General features: G+C 33.9%; 1 protein-coding gene across 1 annotated transcript; it reads left to right on the plus strand.

Moving 5' to 3' along the window:
* Positions 1-216: 216 nt before the first annotated feature.
* Positions 217-1,439, plus strand: LOC101004732 (small ubiquitin-related modifier 1). The gene has a single exon (XM_003908873.4). The coding sequence runs from the start codon at positions 350-352 to the stop codon at positions 653-655; it is 306 nt and encodes a 101-aa protein (XP_003908922.1). The 5' UTR covers positions 217-349; the 3' UTR covers positions 656-1,439.
* Positions 1,440-17,710: the final 16,271 nt, after the last annotated feature.

Raw genomic sequence — 17,710 nt, forward strand, 5'->3', positions numbered from 1 at the left:
TTTTGTGTCTTTTGAATTCTTTTCTAAAAACAGAAAATATTTCAGTACACATAAATATGATTATTGTACTTGAGGAGTAGATGTTTTATGTTAGATTTAATTGTTGATTTTTTTATGTATCAAGTCTTTCATTAAAGCTAATATGTTGATGAAGTTTCTGTTCTATGTCGGAAATATGTTTTCAAACACAACACTATAAAATATGCCAACAGAGTTTTACTTTAAAAAAATTGTCGAGCCGCGGTGTTGTGCTGTGGGGAAGGGAGACGGATTTGTAAATCCCGGAGCGAGGTTCTGCCTACCCGAGGCCGCTGCTGTGCGGAGACCCCCGGGTGAAGCCACCGTCATCATGTCTGACCAGGAGGCAAAACCTTCAACTGAGGACTTGGGGGATAAGAAGGAAGGTGAATATATTAAACTCAAAGTCATTGGACAGGATAGCAGTGAGATTCACTTCAAAGTGAAAATGACAACACATCTCAAGAAACTCAAAGAATCATACTGTCAAAGACAGGGCGTTCCAATGAATTCACTCAGGTTTCTCTTTGAGGGTCAGAGAATTGCTGATAATCATACTCCAAAAGAACTGGGAATGGAGGAAGAAGATGTGATTGAAGTTTATCAGGAACAAACGGGGGGTCATTCAACAGTTTAGATATTCTTTTTATTTTTTTTCTTTTCCCTCAATCCTTTTTTATTTTTAAAAATAGTTCTTTTGTAATGTGGTGTTCAAAACGGAATTGAAAACTGGCACCCATCTCTTTGAAACATCTGGTAATTTGAATTCTAGTGCTCATTATTCATTATTGTTTGTTTTCATTGTGCTGATTTTTGGTGATCAAGCCTCAGTCCCCTTCATATACCCTCTCCTTTTTAAAAATTACGTGTGCACAGAGAGGCCACCTTTTTCAGGACATTGCATTTTCAGGCTTGTGGTGATAAATAAGATCGACCAATGCAAGTGTTCATAATGACTTTCCAATTGGCCCTGATGTTCTAGCATGTGATTGCTTCACTCCTGGACTGTGACTTTCAGTGGGAGATGGAAGTTTTTCAGAGAACTGAACTGTGGAAAAATGACCTTTCCTTAACTTGAAGCTACTTTTAAAATTTGAGGGTCTGGACCAAAAGAAGAGGAATATCAGGTTGAAGTCAAGATGACAGATAAGGTGAGAGTAATGACTAACTCCAAAGATGGCTTCACTGAAGAAAAGGCATTTTAAGATTTTTAAAAAATCTTGTCAGAAGATCCCAGAAAAGTTCTAATTTTCATTAGCAATTAATAAAGCTATACATGCAGAAATGAATACAACAGAACACTGCTCTTTTTGATTTTATTTGTACTTTTTGGCCTGGGATATGGGTTTTAAATGGACATTGTCTGTACCAGCTTCATTAAAATAAACAATATTTGTAAAAATCGTAAAAAAAAAAAAAAATTGTCAAGAAGATTTAACATGAGATCCACCCTCTTGACAAAATTTTAAAATGCATAATACAGTGCTTTTAACTAGAGACACGATGATATTCAGCAGATTTTTAGAACTTAATTATCTTGTGTAAATGAAACATTATATCCATTGGATGAGAACTCTCCCGCCTGACCTCTGGTAAGCACCATTCCATTCTCTGCTTCTATGAGTTTGATTATTTTAAATATTTCACAAGAGTAAAATCATGCAGTATTTGTGCTACAATACCTGACATTTTTCACTTAGCATAATTTCTTCAAGTTTTATCCATGTTGTTTTACATTGCCTGCTATAGGCTGAAAGTTTATGTCCCCCTAAAATTCGTATGTTGAAAATCATCTTCCCAAAGTGATGGTATTAGAAAGTGATTAAAAGGTGGAATCCTCAAGAATCGAATTAACGTTCTTATTTTAAAGACCCCAGAGAACTCCCTTGTTTCTTCTGCTATGTGGGAACTCAGTGAGAAGATGGTCATGTGTGAACCAGGAAGCGAGAGCGAATCTGCTGGCACCTTGATCTTGAATTTCTCTGTCTCCAGAACTGTGTGAAATGAATTGCTGTTGTTTATAACGCACCTAGTCTGTGGTATTTTTGTTATAGCAGGACACATGGACTAAGACATGGTGTAATTTTCTTCTTTTTTAAGTCTGAATAATATTTTGTTTTGTGTCTATACCAGATTTTGTTTATCCATTTGTAGATAATGAATGAATGAATGAAAAGTTAATGGATTTTGTACTCTAATACATGTACTGAATTAAATGTTGTTTTTATTAATTAAGGATTTACACTGGCTTTGTTAAATCAGAATATATTAAAAAACACAAATAAAAGTGCTTTTATATGGATAAAAATCATGTTTGTCTAATTCCTGTCCAGACAGTGGCACCAGGCACGCTTCTTGGATCCTATAGTTTCTTCTTCACAGAGCACCTAAGGAAATCTTGTTACATGTCATGGCTTCTCTGAAAACATCTCAGCATTTTCTAATCCCATATACATACAAAAAAAGCAAAGTTCCTAGTATGGTCCATGGGTTCCTGAATGGTCTGGCTTCCCTCCCTTCTCTTCTGTATCTCCTTTCTGTTTCATCGAAGCTGCTATATTCTAGCCACAATGGTACTCTGCATATTCCTAGAATACAACCAACCAGGCTTCAGGGACGTTGCACTATCTTGTCACGGAACATAGTTGTAGTTATGTGTTTCACTTCTTCATTTATGCATCTACACTAATGACATGTTATCAGAAAGTTCTTTCTTACTTGCTCATATTATTTAAAATGGGTATGTTTTATATTTCTGTACCATGTCTAATTTTTTCTTACTATCATTTAAATCTGATTGTAACAAATTACCACAAATGCGGTGCTTTAACACACATTTATTTTCTTTTGGTTCTGGGAGTCAGAAGTCTCCCAGAAATTAGGTTCACAGGACTACAACCAAATCAGCAAACTTGTGTTTCTTTTGGAGAATCTTAAGGGAGAATCATTTTCTTACTTAGAGCCATTTTGTTCCTACAGGCTGCTGTTCCTTGCCCCATGGTTCCTTTCTCCATTGTCAAAGCCAGTGGTGTATCATCCCTCTCTGACTCTGCTTCCTTCTGCTTCTCTCTATCCTACCTTAGTTCCTGCCTCTTATAGAGATTCCTGTCATTATATTGGGCCTAATTAAATAATTAAGGATATAATTCCTTTCTCAAAATCCTTAATTTAATCACAACTGAGAAGTCCCTATCACCATGTAAAGTAACATAGTCACAGTTTCCAGGGATTAGGATAAAAATATCTTTGAAGGGGCATTATTAAGTCTACCAAAATGATATAAATAGTATATATTTATTTGTTTATTCATTATCTGTTTCTTTCAATGAGATGTAAGCCCCACAAGAACAGACACTTTATATGTTATGACCATTACTTTTGCTTCATCTCCTAGCAAAATATCTGCCACATTATGGATGCTCATATGAAGGTAGTAAAAGACTAATTGTTTGTGGACACATATCCTTAAAGGTATTTCTTAGTGCCAATGCTTAATAAACAACTTAAGTAAATAATCAAGGATGTAAGATTGCTTGTCCTCTAATAAAACATACTCACTCACTCACAGGATGTTGCTACCCCAAAATAAAACATATGATAATGGAGATAAAATGAGAAGCACTAGTATTGGCTAACATTTGACAACACACTGATGTGGATTTCTATATGATACAACGTACTATTTTCCCTCTTTGTTATATTTCAGCTCATAAGACAACATTCTCTGATCTCCAATTATGCCCATGTCAAAGATGACATGCCATATCAAATCTCATTAACAAATACAAATTATACGTTTTTAAGATTATTATCCAGCTCTTTGGACCTCTTTCTAATGGTATGTCAGTTTCATAAGGGAATATTATCTCTATTCTCTCAGATTGATCTTGTTTATTTGAATGTCTCAAACCTTTCTTTGTATACTGATTTTTCTTTTTGAATTTTCTATCATGTAAATCTGAGTACAATATTGAAAACTAATTAGGTCCTGTGGAATATGTTTTTCTCAGTTTCTAACCAAATGTATCAATTCCATCTGTATCAAATATAAACAGTAAGAGAAAAATACATAATTAATTTGATTAATTTCAATGAGTTATTTTACAAGAAAAGAGGTCAAGATGTTTAGAAGATGCAATAGGCATAAATATGTTCAAGAAAGTCTTTTCTTCCCAAAGTGTTGAGAGAAAAAAATAATACCTACATGATAATACTTTACTGTTGTTGGCATAAATGGGGAATATAGATTTGTTTGTTATATTTAATAATTAACTAGGGAGTAAAAAACCACTAAAATTAATGCAAACACAAAATAATAAGACCTACTAGGGACTAAAGGAAACACTGGCAGATTCAGTCTAGTTTTTGTTTGTTTGATTGTTTGTTTATGTATGTGTTTGTATCTTAAGATTCCCTCTAGAGAAGTAGAAAACTCAATTAACACACTTTAAAAAATTACATAGTAGAGCAATAAGGGAAAACCCCATACAGTTAGACTGATGGGAGATTTTCCATCTTCTGTTGTGGGCCATTAACTGCTTATTAAGGATATAAAAAAACAGCTTCCTCAGCTAAACTCCTAAGCATCTGAGGACCAACAATTAATCTTTCAAACATGACAATATTTAAATTGTCAATTAGGCCTAACATCTATTTTTTATTTTGGTTTTGCAAATCTGGCAATTCTCTTCCCACAGTGACCATAATATCAGTTCTCACTATTATACTTCCACTTATTTAAATATGTAAATACATTTTAATAACACAGTATGCTACTTTTCATAGTCTTCTACAATACTACTAGAAAAATCACCACTGATTTGGATTAAACATTTATTCAGACATGCTCTTATTGAATTCATTGTAAAAATCATGGTTCACTTACATTAATACCAATATCTATGTTGGTGTAAACATACTATTGTGAATATCAAGAAATATCACTTGAAACATAGTCACTTAATCTATGAGGAGAAAGGAACACTTCCAAACTCATTGTACAAAGCCAGCATTACCCTCATACCAAAGCCAGACAAGAAAATTACAAGAAAAGAAAATTACAGGCCAATATCCCTGATAAACACATGCAAACCTTCTCAACAAAATACTCACAAATTAAACTCAACAGCATATTAAAAGACTTGTGAACTAAAATTATCCAAGACAGCTCTCAATCAATTTAGAAAGATTATTATGACAAGGTTAAGGACACGTCATGACATATCCTGAGACATGAGCCTAAGGTGGTCGAGGTACCGCTTGATTGTACATTATAGAGAGACACGAGACATGAATCAATACGTGTAAGATGTATACTGGTTTGGTCTGCAAAGGCTGGGCAACTTGAAGCAGGTGCTTCCAGGTCAAAGGTCATAATATTCCACAAAGGTGTCAAAAATACACAATAAAAAAGATAGTCTTTTAAATAAATGATGTTGGGAACACTAGGTACCCACATATTCACACAAATAAAATGAGTTTGGATCCTTATCTTACACCATACACAACTACTCACTCAAAATGGATTAAAGACTGAAGCACGATTTGCAAAACCATACAACTTCTGGTAGAAAACAGAAGGGAAAATCTCCATGACATCGATCTTGGTGATGACTGTTGGGATATGACACATACCCATGTGTGTCATATACTAATTGACACATTAGTCAATGTGTCAAATATTACATTAAAATAGCCAAGAAGCAAACAACATTATTTCAGTTATTTAAAAAATAAGCAAAATACCCCTCTCTGAGTAAAATATGTAAGTCAGAATTTAGTACTTGTTGCTATTAGACCTATATTGTGTCTGCCAATCACACACATTGAATATCACTTAGGAAAGATGGGATGTACAAGGAAAAAGGAGGAGAATGAGAAAGAGAGACAAGGAGAGGGGCCAGGAAAATAAGAGGGGATAGGGAAGGAGAAGAAGAATATCTTAATAGACTCAGCTTCTCTTGTGTACCCAACTTTCTTCTGAATTTAAAAACTCAGAGCCTGGTGTGATGGTGCACCCCTGTAATCCTAGCTACTCAGGAGACTGAGCCTCGAGTTCAAGACCAGCTTGGGCACACATTTAGACCTCTTCTCTTTAAAGAAAGAAAGAAAGAAAGAAAGAAAGAAAGAAAGAAAGAAAGAAAGAAAGAAAGACCCTCAATTTGAAGTAATTTATCATTAAATATCTAAAATGTAACACTAATATTTTCATATCTAGGGGAGAAATTTACCATTGGTATAGCTTACCTTCCTTTGACAAAATGTAAGAGTATGTGATGCTGAGGTCAGTTTCCCTAGTATTGATGCGGGGCCTCCTCTCTGCTGAGAGGAGTAGAGGGCCTACTCTCTACTGAGTGTAGCTGAACACTCCAAGGGAAGATCTGCCTGTGGAGAGGAGCTACCCACTGTGGGTCTCCTCTAAGCTGTTCTAACACTAAATAAAACTCTTCTTCATCTTCTTCACCCTTCACTTGTCTGTATACTTCATTTTTCCTGGATGCAGGACTAGAATTCAGGCAAAGGGGCCACAGCCACAGAAATTTCCGGCCAGAAAAATCGACACCCCAGAGATCCCGTAACAGTATGGTCCTAAATGTATGCAATATTTTTCATCATATGATCCTCAATATGAAAGTTGCCTAATTTCCCTTTTCCTATCTACTTTCATTTTTACCTTCCTTTTATTTCCAAGATTTAATAGGTATTTTTTTCTGCCCAGAAATTCTCTCTTTCTGTCTCTTTCTTTCTCTTTCTCTGTCTCTCTCTTTCTTTAACAGGATAACTCATATTTCTAACTATCTACTCTTCAATGTCCAAAGTATTGCATTTCTGATAATAGACACCCATGGCTAATTTTACCGTTAAAAATATTGGTAGGAATTTTTGGGTTTTTTTTTTTTCCATTTGCTTCTATTTTTGCAACGCTGTCGTCTCTGGCTTTCAATTCCTTCAGCCTTTACATCCAGCATATCTGAAGAAACTTAACATTTAATTTTCAACATTTCCTAGTTGGTACTCACTACAACAAATTACTGAATTGGAAATGCTGTTGTTGTGTATCCTAAAGCTGTAGGAAGCAGCATATTCCATGTGTGCTTCCTTATACACTTGTGTACCTGAATATCCAAGGCCATGAAGAAACTTTCTCTTACTGAAAGCAGCATCAACATGCATATGCCCACTGTATTTTTATGTAGCAGAAACTTTCTGTTACATTTCAGTTCTACATACTGTATATCTGCCTTCTTTATGAAAGTTTATCTATATTTAAAAAATTTTACCTCTTTCTCAAGTTGGTCTCTTTCTTCTTCTACCACATGTAGGTTAAAAGAATTGTTGGATCCTCTTTTCTCTTTCTAGCCTGGAAGTTTTGTCTTGACCACAAGATCAAAATTTGTTTTTAAGTTGATCCTATATCTTCCTGAGTTTCTGATGTCCTCTTTTCAAAGTCTGAGCTTTTCTTTTTGTTCACTACAAAATTCTGAAGACTTTTTTTTTTTTTCTAATTTGCTAACTGTGGCTTTCCTTTTGCCTCTTGGCAAATCTAATTCTTTGAGATAAAGTGTTCCAAAAACAGGTCTTCTAACTTTTTCCTTGATGCTTAGCTTTCTGATAATTCCTTTTTTTCCTGATCTTCTCAATACAGAAAGTATACATAGTATTTTTCACATTAATTTTATCTGTTTATTTCTTAAAAATATTATTTTGCTAAATATATTATGTTTGGATTTATATTTCAAATCATAAATATATATGAGAATATTGAAGACTTGGTGCCATTCAGTTTCTCAGCTGTCATTATATAAAAGAATAAAAACCAGGTAGCTTGATTAGTAAACAATATATCATCCATCAGTTCAAATACTTGTACACATAAACTGTGCATCCTTGAATTGAGGCTGCCCTGGTCCTTAAAACTAATCCAATTCCCTTCCAAATAGATTACCGATAGTGTAAAAAATGCATTAGATATGCAGATATGTCTTCACTCTAAGCGTCCTGCCAATATCTCAGTCCAACCACATCATTTTGCCCCAATTTTGAAATTTTGCCCTCCGTGTGTGATTTTGTCAATTATTTATCCTGCTTTTCGACAGCTCCCTCTCATAAATTATAATGTGTTATGTATACATTGACCTCAAATTGATGATGTACAGCAAATGATAGGAAAACTTCTGATGGAAAGAGAGACAATCAGGATGCAGTATTGATGATACCAACCCAATCAGGAGGTGGCAGACAAACACTTAAGTGTTTTCATATTCACACCCTGTATAATTCCTCCCCTTGCAGACAGATGGGGCCTATGGCTTGTTTCTATCCAGTCTAACATGGCAAAGGTGACGGAATGGCAGCCACATGATAGAGTTACATTACAAAGCAAAGGTTACTAGATATCACTTGATTGATTGCATGATGTTATTTGACTTCATCTAAGCAGGCTGAAGAGAGAGATTATCCCTGCTGGTTTAATGAAGTAAATGCCATGTTAAGAAGTCCTTCATGACAAGGAACTGCTGGAAGCCTCTAGAAACTATGGTAGCCCCTAGGATCTGAGTGTAGTCTTTAGCCAGTCAGGAAAATGCTGGAGGCCTCAGTCATATAGCTAAAAGGAAAGGAATTCTGAAACAAACTTGAATAAGCATGGAAGTGGATTCTTCCTCAGTCGAGCCTTGATATGAAAAAGCAACCCAGTCAATTCTTTTACTGCATCCCGTGAGACCCTGAGCAGAAAACCCAGATAACTTCTGCCCAGGCTCATTATTCATGGAAACTTCCAGATTATAAATACATGCTATTTTCAGCTGCTAAATTTGTAGTAATTTATTATAGGGCAATAGAAAACTACCTTTACCACATATTCCTGAGAGCAATGTGTTGCTGAAAGACCACTAATGAATACAGTTATTTGGCCTTAACCCCTAAATGACCTCCTTCTGGAGAACTGGGCTGGGGAAGGGAATATATGATCCAGAAGTCTCTTTTTATCAAAATAAGAGGTCCACACTGGGAAAAACTTCATCTATAAGGAAGGCCAAAGTTTTTACAATTATTCCAGTTATACAGGCCATTAGTTCTAAGAAATAGAAGCTACTATATAATAAAGAACATAGGAAAAGAGAAATCTAAGCCTTTTCTGTGCATGCCAGAGTGTTGAATCTTTTTAGCTCTTTCACTGTTAGCTCTTTAGTGTTGTGACTAAATTTTCTGCCCTTGAGCCATATTAGAAAATACGTGTATGTGTATGAGTCTGTGTGTGCGTGTGTGTGTGTGTGTGTAACTCAGTTCTTCAAGGCTTGCATGTGTATTCAAAGACATTTTAAATTATTTCTGATTTATTCATTTTGGTTGATGAGTATAGGAACATGAAACATCTCTTAATGAAAGTTGTTTCTGATTATTTTGCCAAATGGAGAAGTATAATCACACCAAATGATGTTTATACTCCTCCTTCATTTAAACAAAATGTTCAAAGCAAGCTACGTTTTTTTTTTTCTTTTTTTGAGTAAATAAAGAAGAGACTACTTTAACTTTTTATTTTCCAGATCTGGACATAATAATTCAGCTTATGGTGGTATTCAACCTTGTTCCTTTAGACATAGTGAAATAAGCAAGCTAAAAACAAGTGAGTCCCAGTTTCTCTGATGGGTTTTTAGAAGTAAAAGAGTCACTGAAAACATTACAGTGTTACCGAGTTGGGAGAAATGGACTAGCAAGTCCCAGGCTTTGTGTTCTAGGACCAGAGCAGGAGGAGGTCATAAAGGTGTCTATTGGGCACATCAGATACATTTAGATGATGTCTGAAAGCAAATCACAACTTCTATAATTTTGTCTATAAGGATAAATATCTAAAGATAGCAGCAGTAAATTTGGAACCAAAGAGGGATCACGAATATTACATCTATTATCAGGCATGTTGGTCTATATGAAGTTAATCCAATGGAATCATCTTGCTCTCTGCACCAGAGGTGGAAAAACAGAGGGGCAGGAGTTATTGAGGGAAAAGCAAAATCGTTGAAGAAAATCTGATATTAGAAGGATAAGAACGTTGTGATTTAGAATTACTTCTTTCTGTGTATACTGCAGAAAATATCGCTATTTAGAGGAGCTTGAGTTAAGAACTTAATGTGATCAGACCACATCAGTATAGATTTTAACAGGCTGCTTTTAATGCTTCAATTCTGTTCATACCCCTTTGAAATGTTATCAATATTAAATTTTTTTAATGGGCACTGTGTAGTTTGCAAATATGGAGAGTGTGTGTTCTAATACCTCAAGAACTTGCAACCTAAGAAGAAAGGTAATATATGTGTGCACATTGCTATCGTTTATCTTTAAGGTTTGCAGCCACAAGTGGAGGAAACTAAATGTGCACAAACAACAATAACATAACAGGAGATAGAATATGTGATTCTATGTTAATATTTTTGAAGACAGAAAATATAGTGTATCATAGAGTCAAGGTTCCAGCAAGTGTCATTATTTTCTTTCTTATCCAACTTCGGACCAGATAATTTTGGCTGTAACTATATAACGTGACTTAATTATAAAACAAAAAGTGTTCAAATAACATCATTTGAATTTCTGTTATGAGTCACAAAAGCATTCTGAGAAAAAGAACACAAAGTCCTTTTGCTTCTATTCAACTTAACTCTGTGCAAAATACGACAGAAAACGTATAAAAGTGTGGAAAAATCCCTGAAAGCAGAGAGAATGAAGTGACGTGGAAATAGGAATGGGACGTTTGGGGAGGTATGGAGGCAGAGGTGAGATGAGAATGATAAGCACATTTCCAAAAGCTGAAAAAGAGATTAAGCTTGCTAACAGATTATTCAAACCATAATTTTTGAAGTCCTGAATACTAGTAGGAGAGAGAATAACTGAAGGAATAGAAACCTAAAAGAGACGACTGACAGTATGAGTCTGGAATGTGAAAATGCTATAAAAACAGTTCCATTAGTTGGAAGTCTGTCGACAGAAGTTTACTACAATGCCGTTTATTACTTAGAAAAATATCAGGGAGATTTTTAAAAATAAATGCAACTAACTACCTTCAAAAAATAATATTGTTGGTATGGTACTGGCATCACTAGAATAATTATCTCCTCATTCTAGCATTTGAAGAGATTCAGTGTAAATGCCAAACTCTCAATTTTTGAAGATTTATGAGTAAATTTCAGATGTTCTCATCACAAAAAAATGTTAAATATTTGAGGTGATAGATATGTTAATTAGCTTGATTTAATCATTCTTTATGTTTAAAAATTATAACATTAATTTGTACCCCATAAATATATACAACTGTAATTTTTCAATACATAATGAAAATAAATTTTAAAAAATGAAAATTCATGAGCCGCCATGCCACTGATCCATGACCCTTTGATAGAGCCCCAGTTAGATATTCTAATTCATCTAGAATAGTTTGGGGGCAGAAAATACCTACCTAATAACAGAGAAAAATTGTGCCAATAAATAAAGTAACCAATGTAGTCTTTCTTTCTTCAATAAAAACAGATATATAAGGCCAGGTGTGATGGCTCGTACCTTTAATACCAACACTATGGGGAGACCAAGGTGGGAGGATTGCTTGAGCCCAGGAGTTCGAGACCAGCCTGGGCAATATAGGGAGACCTCATATCTGCAAATAATTTTTTAAAAATTAGCCAGGAATGGTGGCTTACAATTGTGGTCCCAGCTATTTTGGAGACTGACACAGGAGAATCATTGAGCCTTGGAGGCCAAGTTGGCAGTGAGCCATGTTCATGCCACTGTACTCTAGCCTGGGAAAGAGAATGAGACCATGACTCCAAAAACAGAACAAAACAAACAACAACATATATAGATGGAGATATTTAGATATATGTACAAGGTCATGTAAGAAACACGTAGACCAAGAAAAAGAAACAGTGAGATAAACTGGAGAAATATAAAACTTTTAAAGAAGCAGGGAGATTCTGCAAATTATTTGCTTAAGAATTAAATTACTGAATTCCAAATTCAGCTTCAATATGTAAAATGTTTTTAAATCATTACTCCCATTTTTACATCTTTTCAGTCCTGCAAGACATATTAAAATATTTTTTCAGCATAAGGAAAATGACATAAGTCAGAAACTTGAATCTCTGTAAAGAAAGAAAGCGTTTAGGAGAGAAAAAATAAAAGTAAAATAAAACATTTTATTTCAATTATTTTAATAAAATCTAAAGATAACTGGTAATACAATAATAGTATCAATGCATTGTGTGATGGTAGCATAAGAGTAAATGAAATGATTGATAGCAACAGTGTAAGGGAAGGGTGGGAGAAATTGGGAATTATCTGTATGAGGTACTGATTGTGAAGAGGTATAGTGTTATTTGGAGATAGACTTATTTAGGTTAAAATGTGAATTGCCAATACCCTGGTATTATCCTTTAGTATAATTTATGCTAAAGGAGATAGAATGGGGTCATATAAAATACTCAATTAAAAGTAGAGAAGGCACAAAAAAGGGAGAAGAAACAAAATCAAAATCAATAGCAGAGATATTGTAGATATTAATAAAACTATATTAACAATCACTTTAAATGTAAATAGTCTAAATATGCCAATTAAATGATATATTGTGAATAAGAGAAGGGAAATGATCCAGCTAAATTTGCTTATAAAAGCCAACTTTAAATGTTAATACTCATAAAAGTTAAAAGTAAAAGATGAAGAAAGTTGTATGAAGCCACCACTGTTTTAAAAACCAGTATTAATTTTAGAATAGGAAAGCTGAGATCAGTAAAGATTACTGGGGACAAAGACAGGTATTATATGATGATAAAGGGATCAATTATCCAGGAAGATGTAATAATTCTATATGTGTATATAACTAATCATAAAGTATCAAAAAAAATGAGGCAAAAACTGATAAAACTCATAGATGACAGAGACAAATCTGTTATAGTTGGAACTTTAACATTTTTCTTTCAGTAATTGATAAATCCATTAAGCTAAAATTAGTAGAATATAGCTGATCTGTACAGTATTCTTTAAAAATAAATCTAATTAACATCTAGCCACTACCACATCCAACATAACAAAAAACATACCCACCTAAAGCTCTCATGGAATATTTATTAAAGCCATATTCGGGCCCTAATACATATCTTATCAAATTTAAAAGAATAGATACTATACAGAGTATATAAGAATAGATATTATACAGACCACAATAAAATTAAACTAGAAATTAATAACAGACAGATAGCTAGAGAGTAACCAAATATTTGGAGATTACACAACATATTTCTAAATAGCACAGAGGTAAAAAGAAAGTAAAAAGCGTTTTGAAGTAAATGGTAATAAAAATACAAGTCATCAAAATTTGTAGGATGTGAGAACACAGTCATTACAGGGAAATTTATAACATTCAAATCACGTATCAGAAAAGAGGAAGGTTATAAAATAACCTAAGTTTCCAACTTAGTACACTAGAGAAAAATATAATCTGATAGGTATCCTTATAGCAAGAAGAGAAGAGAAATAGACAAATGAGAGAATGTCAGGTTACAGTGGAGGCAGAGATTAGAGGGCTGCATCCATTTATATATATTTTAAATATAAAATGAAATGCCAACATGAATATATTAGAAAATAGACTGACCAAAAATATTTAATGTACACTGAGGTACATTAAACACCAAGTTGACGAAACACTAACAAATGCAGGCAAAACCTAAAAATAAGAGAAAGAAATGGAACAGATTTTTCCCTAGAAACTTCAGAGAGAGTGTGGTACTGCTGACACCTTGTTTTTGGACTTGTAGGCTTTGGAAGTGACAGAATACATTTCTGTTGTTTTAAGCCACCCAACAGATAGTTATTTGTTTTAGCAGCCCTAGGAAACAAATATAGAGTAGCTAAAGCGTACGTGAATATTAAACGTAATTTGGTAACCTGTATGGGATTTTGGAAGACAAAAAGAACCTGAGGGAATACTGAGGATATAGGATTAACTAATGTGTGATCTTTAGTTAACAATAATGTATCAGTATAGGTTCATTAATTGTGGCAAATGTACCACACTAACTTAAGGCATTAATACTGGAGAAACAGGGCATAGAGTATATGGGAACACTATTTTTAATAATTCAGTAAATCTGAATTTTTTTCTAAGTTTTAAAAATTATGTATGTTATATGTAAAATATATTAATAACATCCTTTTTTTTTTTTTTTTTTTTTTTGAGACAGAGTCTCACTCCGTCACCCAGGCTGGAGTGCAGTGGTGTGACCTCAGCTCACCGCAAGCTCTGCCTCCCGGGTTCACGTCATTCTCCTGCCTCAGCCTCCCAAGTAGCTGGGACTACAGGCACCCACCACCACACCCGGCTAATTTTTTGTATTTTTTAGTAGAGACGGTGTTTCACCGTGTTAGCCAGGATGGTCTGGATCTCCTGACCTCGTGATCCGCTCGCCTCGGCCTCCCAAAGTACTGGGATTACAGGCAAAAATATTCTATATGTATATAAAAAGAAATACCATTACTGACATAGTAGAAAAAAAAAAAAAAAAAACTGACCAAAAACATTTAAAGTTATCTGATACAGTTTGGCTGTGTCCCCACCCAAATCTCATCTTGAATTGTGGCTCCCACAATTTCCACGTGTTGTGGGAGGGACCTGGTGGGGAGATACTGAATAATGGGGGCAGCTTCCCCCATATTGTTCTCTTGGTAGTGAATAAGCCTCATAAGATCCGAGGGTTTTATAAGGGGCTTCCCCTTTTGCTTGACTCTTGATTCTCTCTTGCCTGATGCCATGTAAGACTGCCTTTTGTCTTCCGCCATAATTGTGAGGCCTCCCCAGTCACGTGGAACTGTGAGTCCATTAAAATTCTTTTTTAAAATTACCCGGTCTCCGGAATGTCTTTATCAGCAGTGTGAAAATTGACTAACACATTATCTCAAGGAACATAGGAAATTGAAGTCAGAAATTTTTCCCTTTATGATACAAAACTTGAAAATAATAATTTGCTATTTGGACCAACTAGGTCAATTGAAACCCTGGTGACACAAACTAACTAATGGTCTTAATATATTTCTTTCATCTATGACTGTTGTAACCATATTGAATCAGTTTTAATTATCATATTATGTGAGGATATTGCATCTGTGATTGCTAATCTATTTCGAGATGCCAATTTTCACATTAAAAGCACACAACAGTGGTTTATTTCTCTTGTTAAAGTAGTTAAGTTTGACAGTGTGCCAGCCATTTATCATATATGTTATGTGTAGAGAATATCTTCATAAGGCATTATTAAAATTACTATTAGGCCCACTAGCAAATATTCCAGAAAGAAATTTCAATAAGCTGTTCCGATAAATTGTATATGATTATAGAACAAACATACAGTTTTTAAATTGGTTTCAATTATTTAGACAAACTAAGAGGAGGAAAAATGAAAAGTATTTATATCAGGAACATCATCCAACCTGGGAAGAATTAGAAGGGCTGCAGCTGTTACAATATTACCACTTTAGAAGAAAATCTAAAATATTGAATTTTTATTGTTAGGACATGTGGAAGCCAGAGATCTTGAGATGTTTAGAACAGTTATCTGTGTTGATTCTTTTACATGGCCAGATACTAACAGCCACACTATATCATATTATTTCATATATTAATTATATCATATCAATCATATCATACCATGTCATATCTTTGTATCATCACATTACATGCCTCAATGTACCAGGATTTATTCAGTACGTCATCTCATGACTTAGATTGAATTCAAAGCATACAAAAATTAGACTATTCCTAAATTGGCACTGAACAGGAAAACCTGTGGAAGAGATCTTTGGTCCACTATAGAAGATGTGTCTCTAAAACCAATGTTGGATTTCTATAATTAAGATATTGAATGTGTTAATGCTGACAAAGAAAAATTAAATAGAAAGAAGGAGGCAAGTACATCTATGCTTAATTGAAAGAGGGCTCTGGAGAGAAGAATGATTTTGGAGTTAAAAATAAGTGATGGTCTTGCCTACCAAATGCAGTAAACAAGCACCATCAGAATTCAGCTTGTGTATAAAAGCTTTCTTTTTATTACAGATTGAAACTGCCTTAATATTCTGTAATTAAAGGGTTTGGACTGATCATGGATAACAAAAGTGGCTAGAAGACTTGAGGATAAAATCAGATCATCATCTTACTGTAACATCTCACTTAGCCTATGGCAAAGATTAGAGTTAGTCTTGAGATTATTGTTGTCAATATTATTAAAACAACAGGCCTAAAATATTGTTTCTGAAGTAAACAGGGCTACTATCAAAAATAAAATGAAAGACTTTAGTTTTCTGGCTAAGCTCTTCAGGTTTCGGTATGCCATATCGATCACTTGTACTTTCTGTTCTAGATAGAAGTTGAAACTGCTTTCACAGACAATGATTAGAGGAAGGAATACTGAAGGAACATTCACATCACTATGGTGGACACTCAACATGAGCAATTCAAATTAAGTATCATAGGTTTTTGACAATTCCTTCACAGCTTTAGTGTGGATGGACAACTTTAGAAAGTATTTTGCCGCTCTTTAAACTCATGATAATTTCAAATTTCTGTATTACCTAGATGAGGACAAGCAGTTCTTTTTTAAGATGGCATTTCACGTTATTCCTTTAATATTTCATATCAAAAACAGTACCTCATTCATCTATGGTAAGAATCTGAACTGAGGTAAATATAAAAAATTGTTAATTACTCACACTTCAAGTAAAAGACAATGTTAAATTTATTCTGATCAGTTTCAATAACATTTAATAAAATTTGGGCTTTAAATCTATCATGTGAAAGAAATAATTTATTTTTAATCTAGTGGGGATAGGAAAACAGAATTACTAAGGCAGGATTTTGAATTTGGGATGTTCAAAATCTAACTAGAAAACTCTGTGAACGAGACTTTTTTTTAAACTCACTAAAAATGTGTCAGTGATAGATAATGATAATATCTACTTATGAAATTACTGATATAAAGTGCTTCGCCAAACCCCAACGTAGCAATACTTAATCAATGTTAGCTATCATATTATTTCAAAAGAAATAATAATTTCGGATAAAAAATAAAACACGAAAATTGAATTTTTAGAAGTCTGAATTAACAGGCAAAAATTAACGATATAATTATTGCTTCAGCAGGTATAATTGGTCAATTGTTCACCTGTTTCTCTTGAATTTAATAGATAAACAATTATCTGAAAATATAGGTTGTATCCACCATTTAGATTTTTATAAACTTTTAATTGCTCTGCTGTCAAAACAAATTAATAGGAATGATCAAAATTTTTCAATAATTGTACTGATAGCAGATACAAGTTTTGTTATTATTTGGTGGGAAAGTGCCTGTTTTCTCACATAAAGCAAAATACTGGTAATGAATTGATTATAATGTAAAAATTATGTTGCTATAACATGGACTACAATTCTTTCTACAAAGAAATTCTAGTAATTCTTTCATATTTTATATTTGGAGGAAACAGACAACAAACATATGAAAAAATGCTCAGCATCAAATCATCATTGAAATGAAAATTAAAACCAAAATGAGACACCAACTCATACATCAGTCAGTATGACTACTATTAAAACGTTAAAAAAAACAATGGATGTTGTGAAGATAAGGAGAAAAGGGAATGCTTTCACACTGTTGGTGGGAATGTA

This window comes from Papio anubis, chromosome 14 (genome assembly GCF_008728515.1).
Source record: "Papio anubis isolate 15944 chromosome 14, Panubis1.0, whole genome shotgun sequence".
NCBI lineage: Eukaryota > Metazoa > Chordata > Mammalia > Primates > Cercopithecidae > Papio > Papio anubis.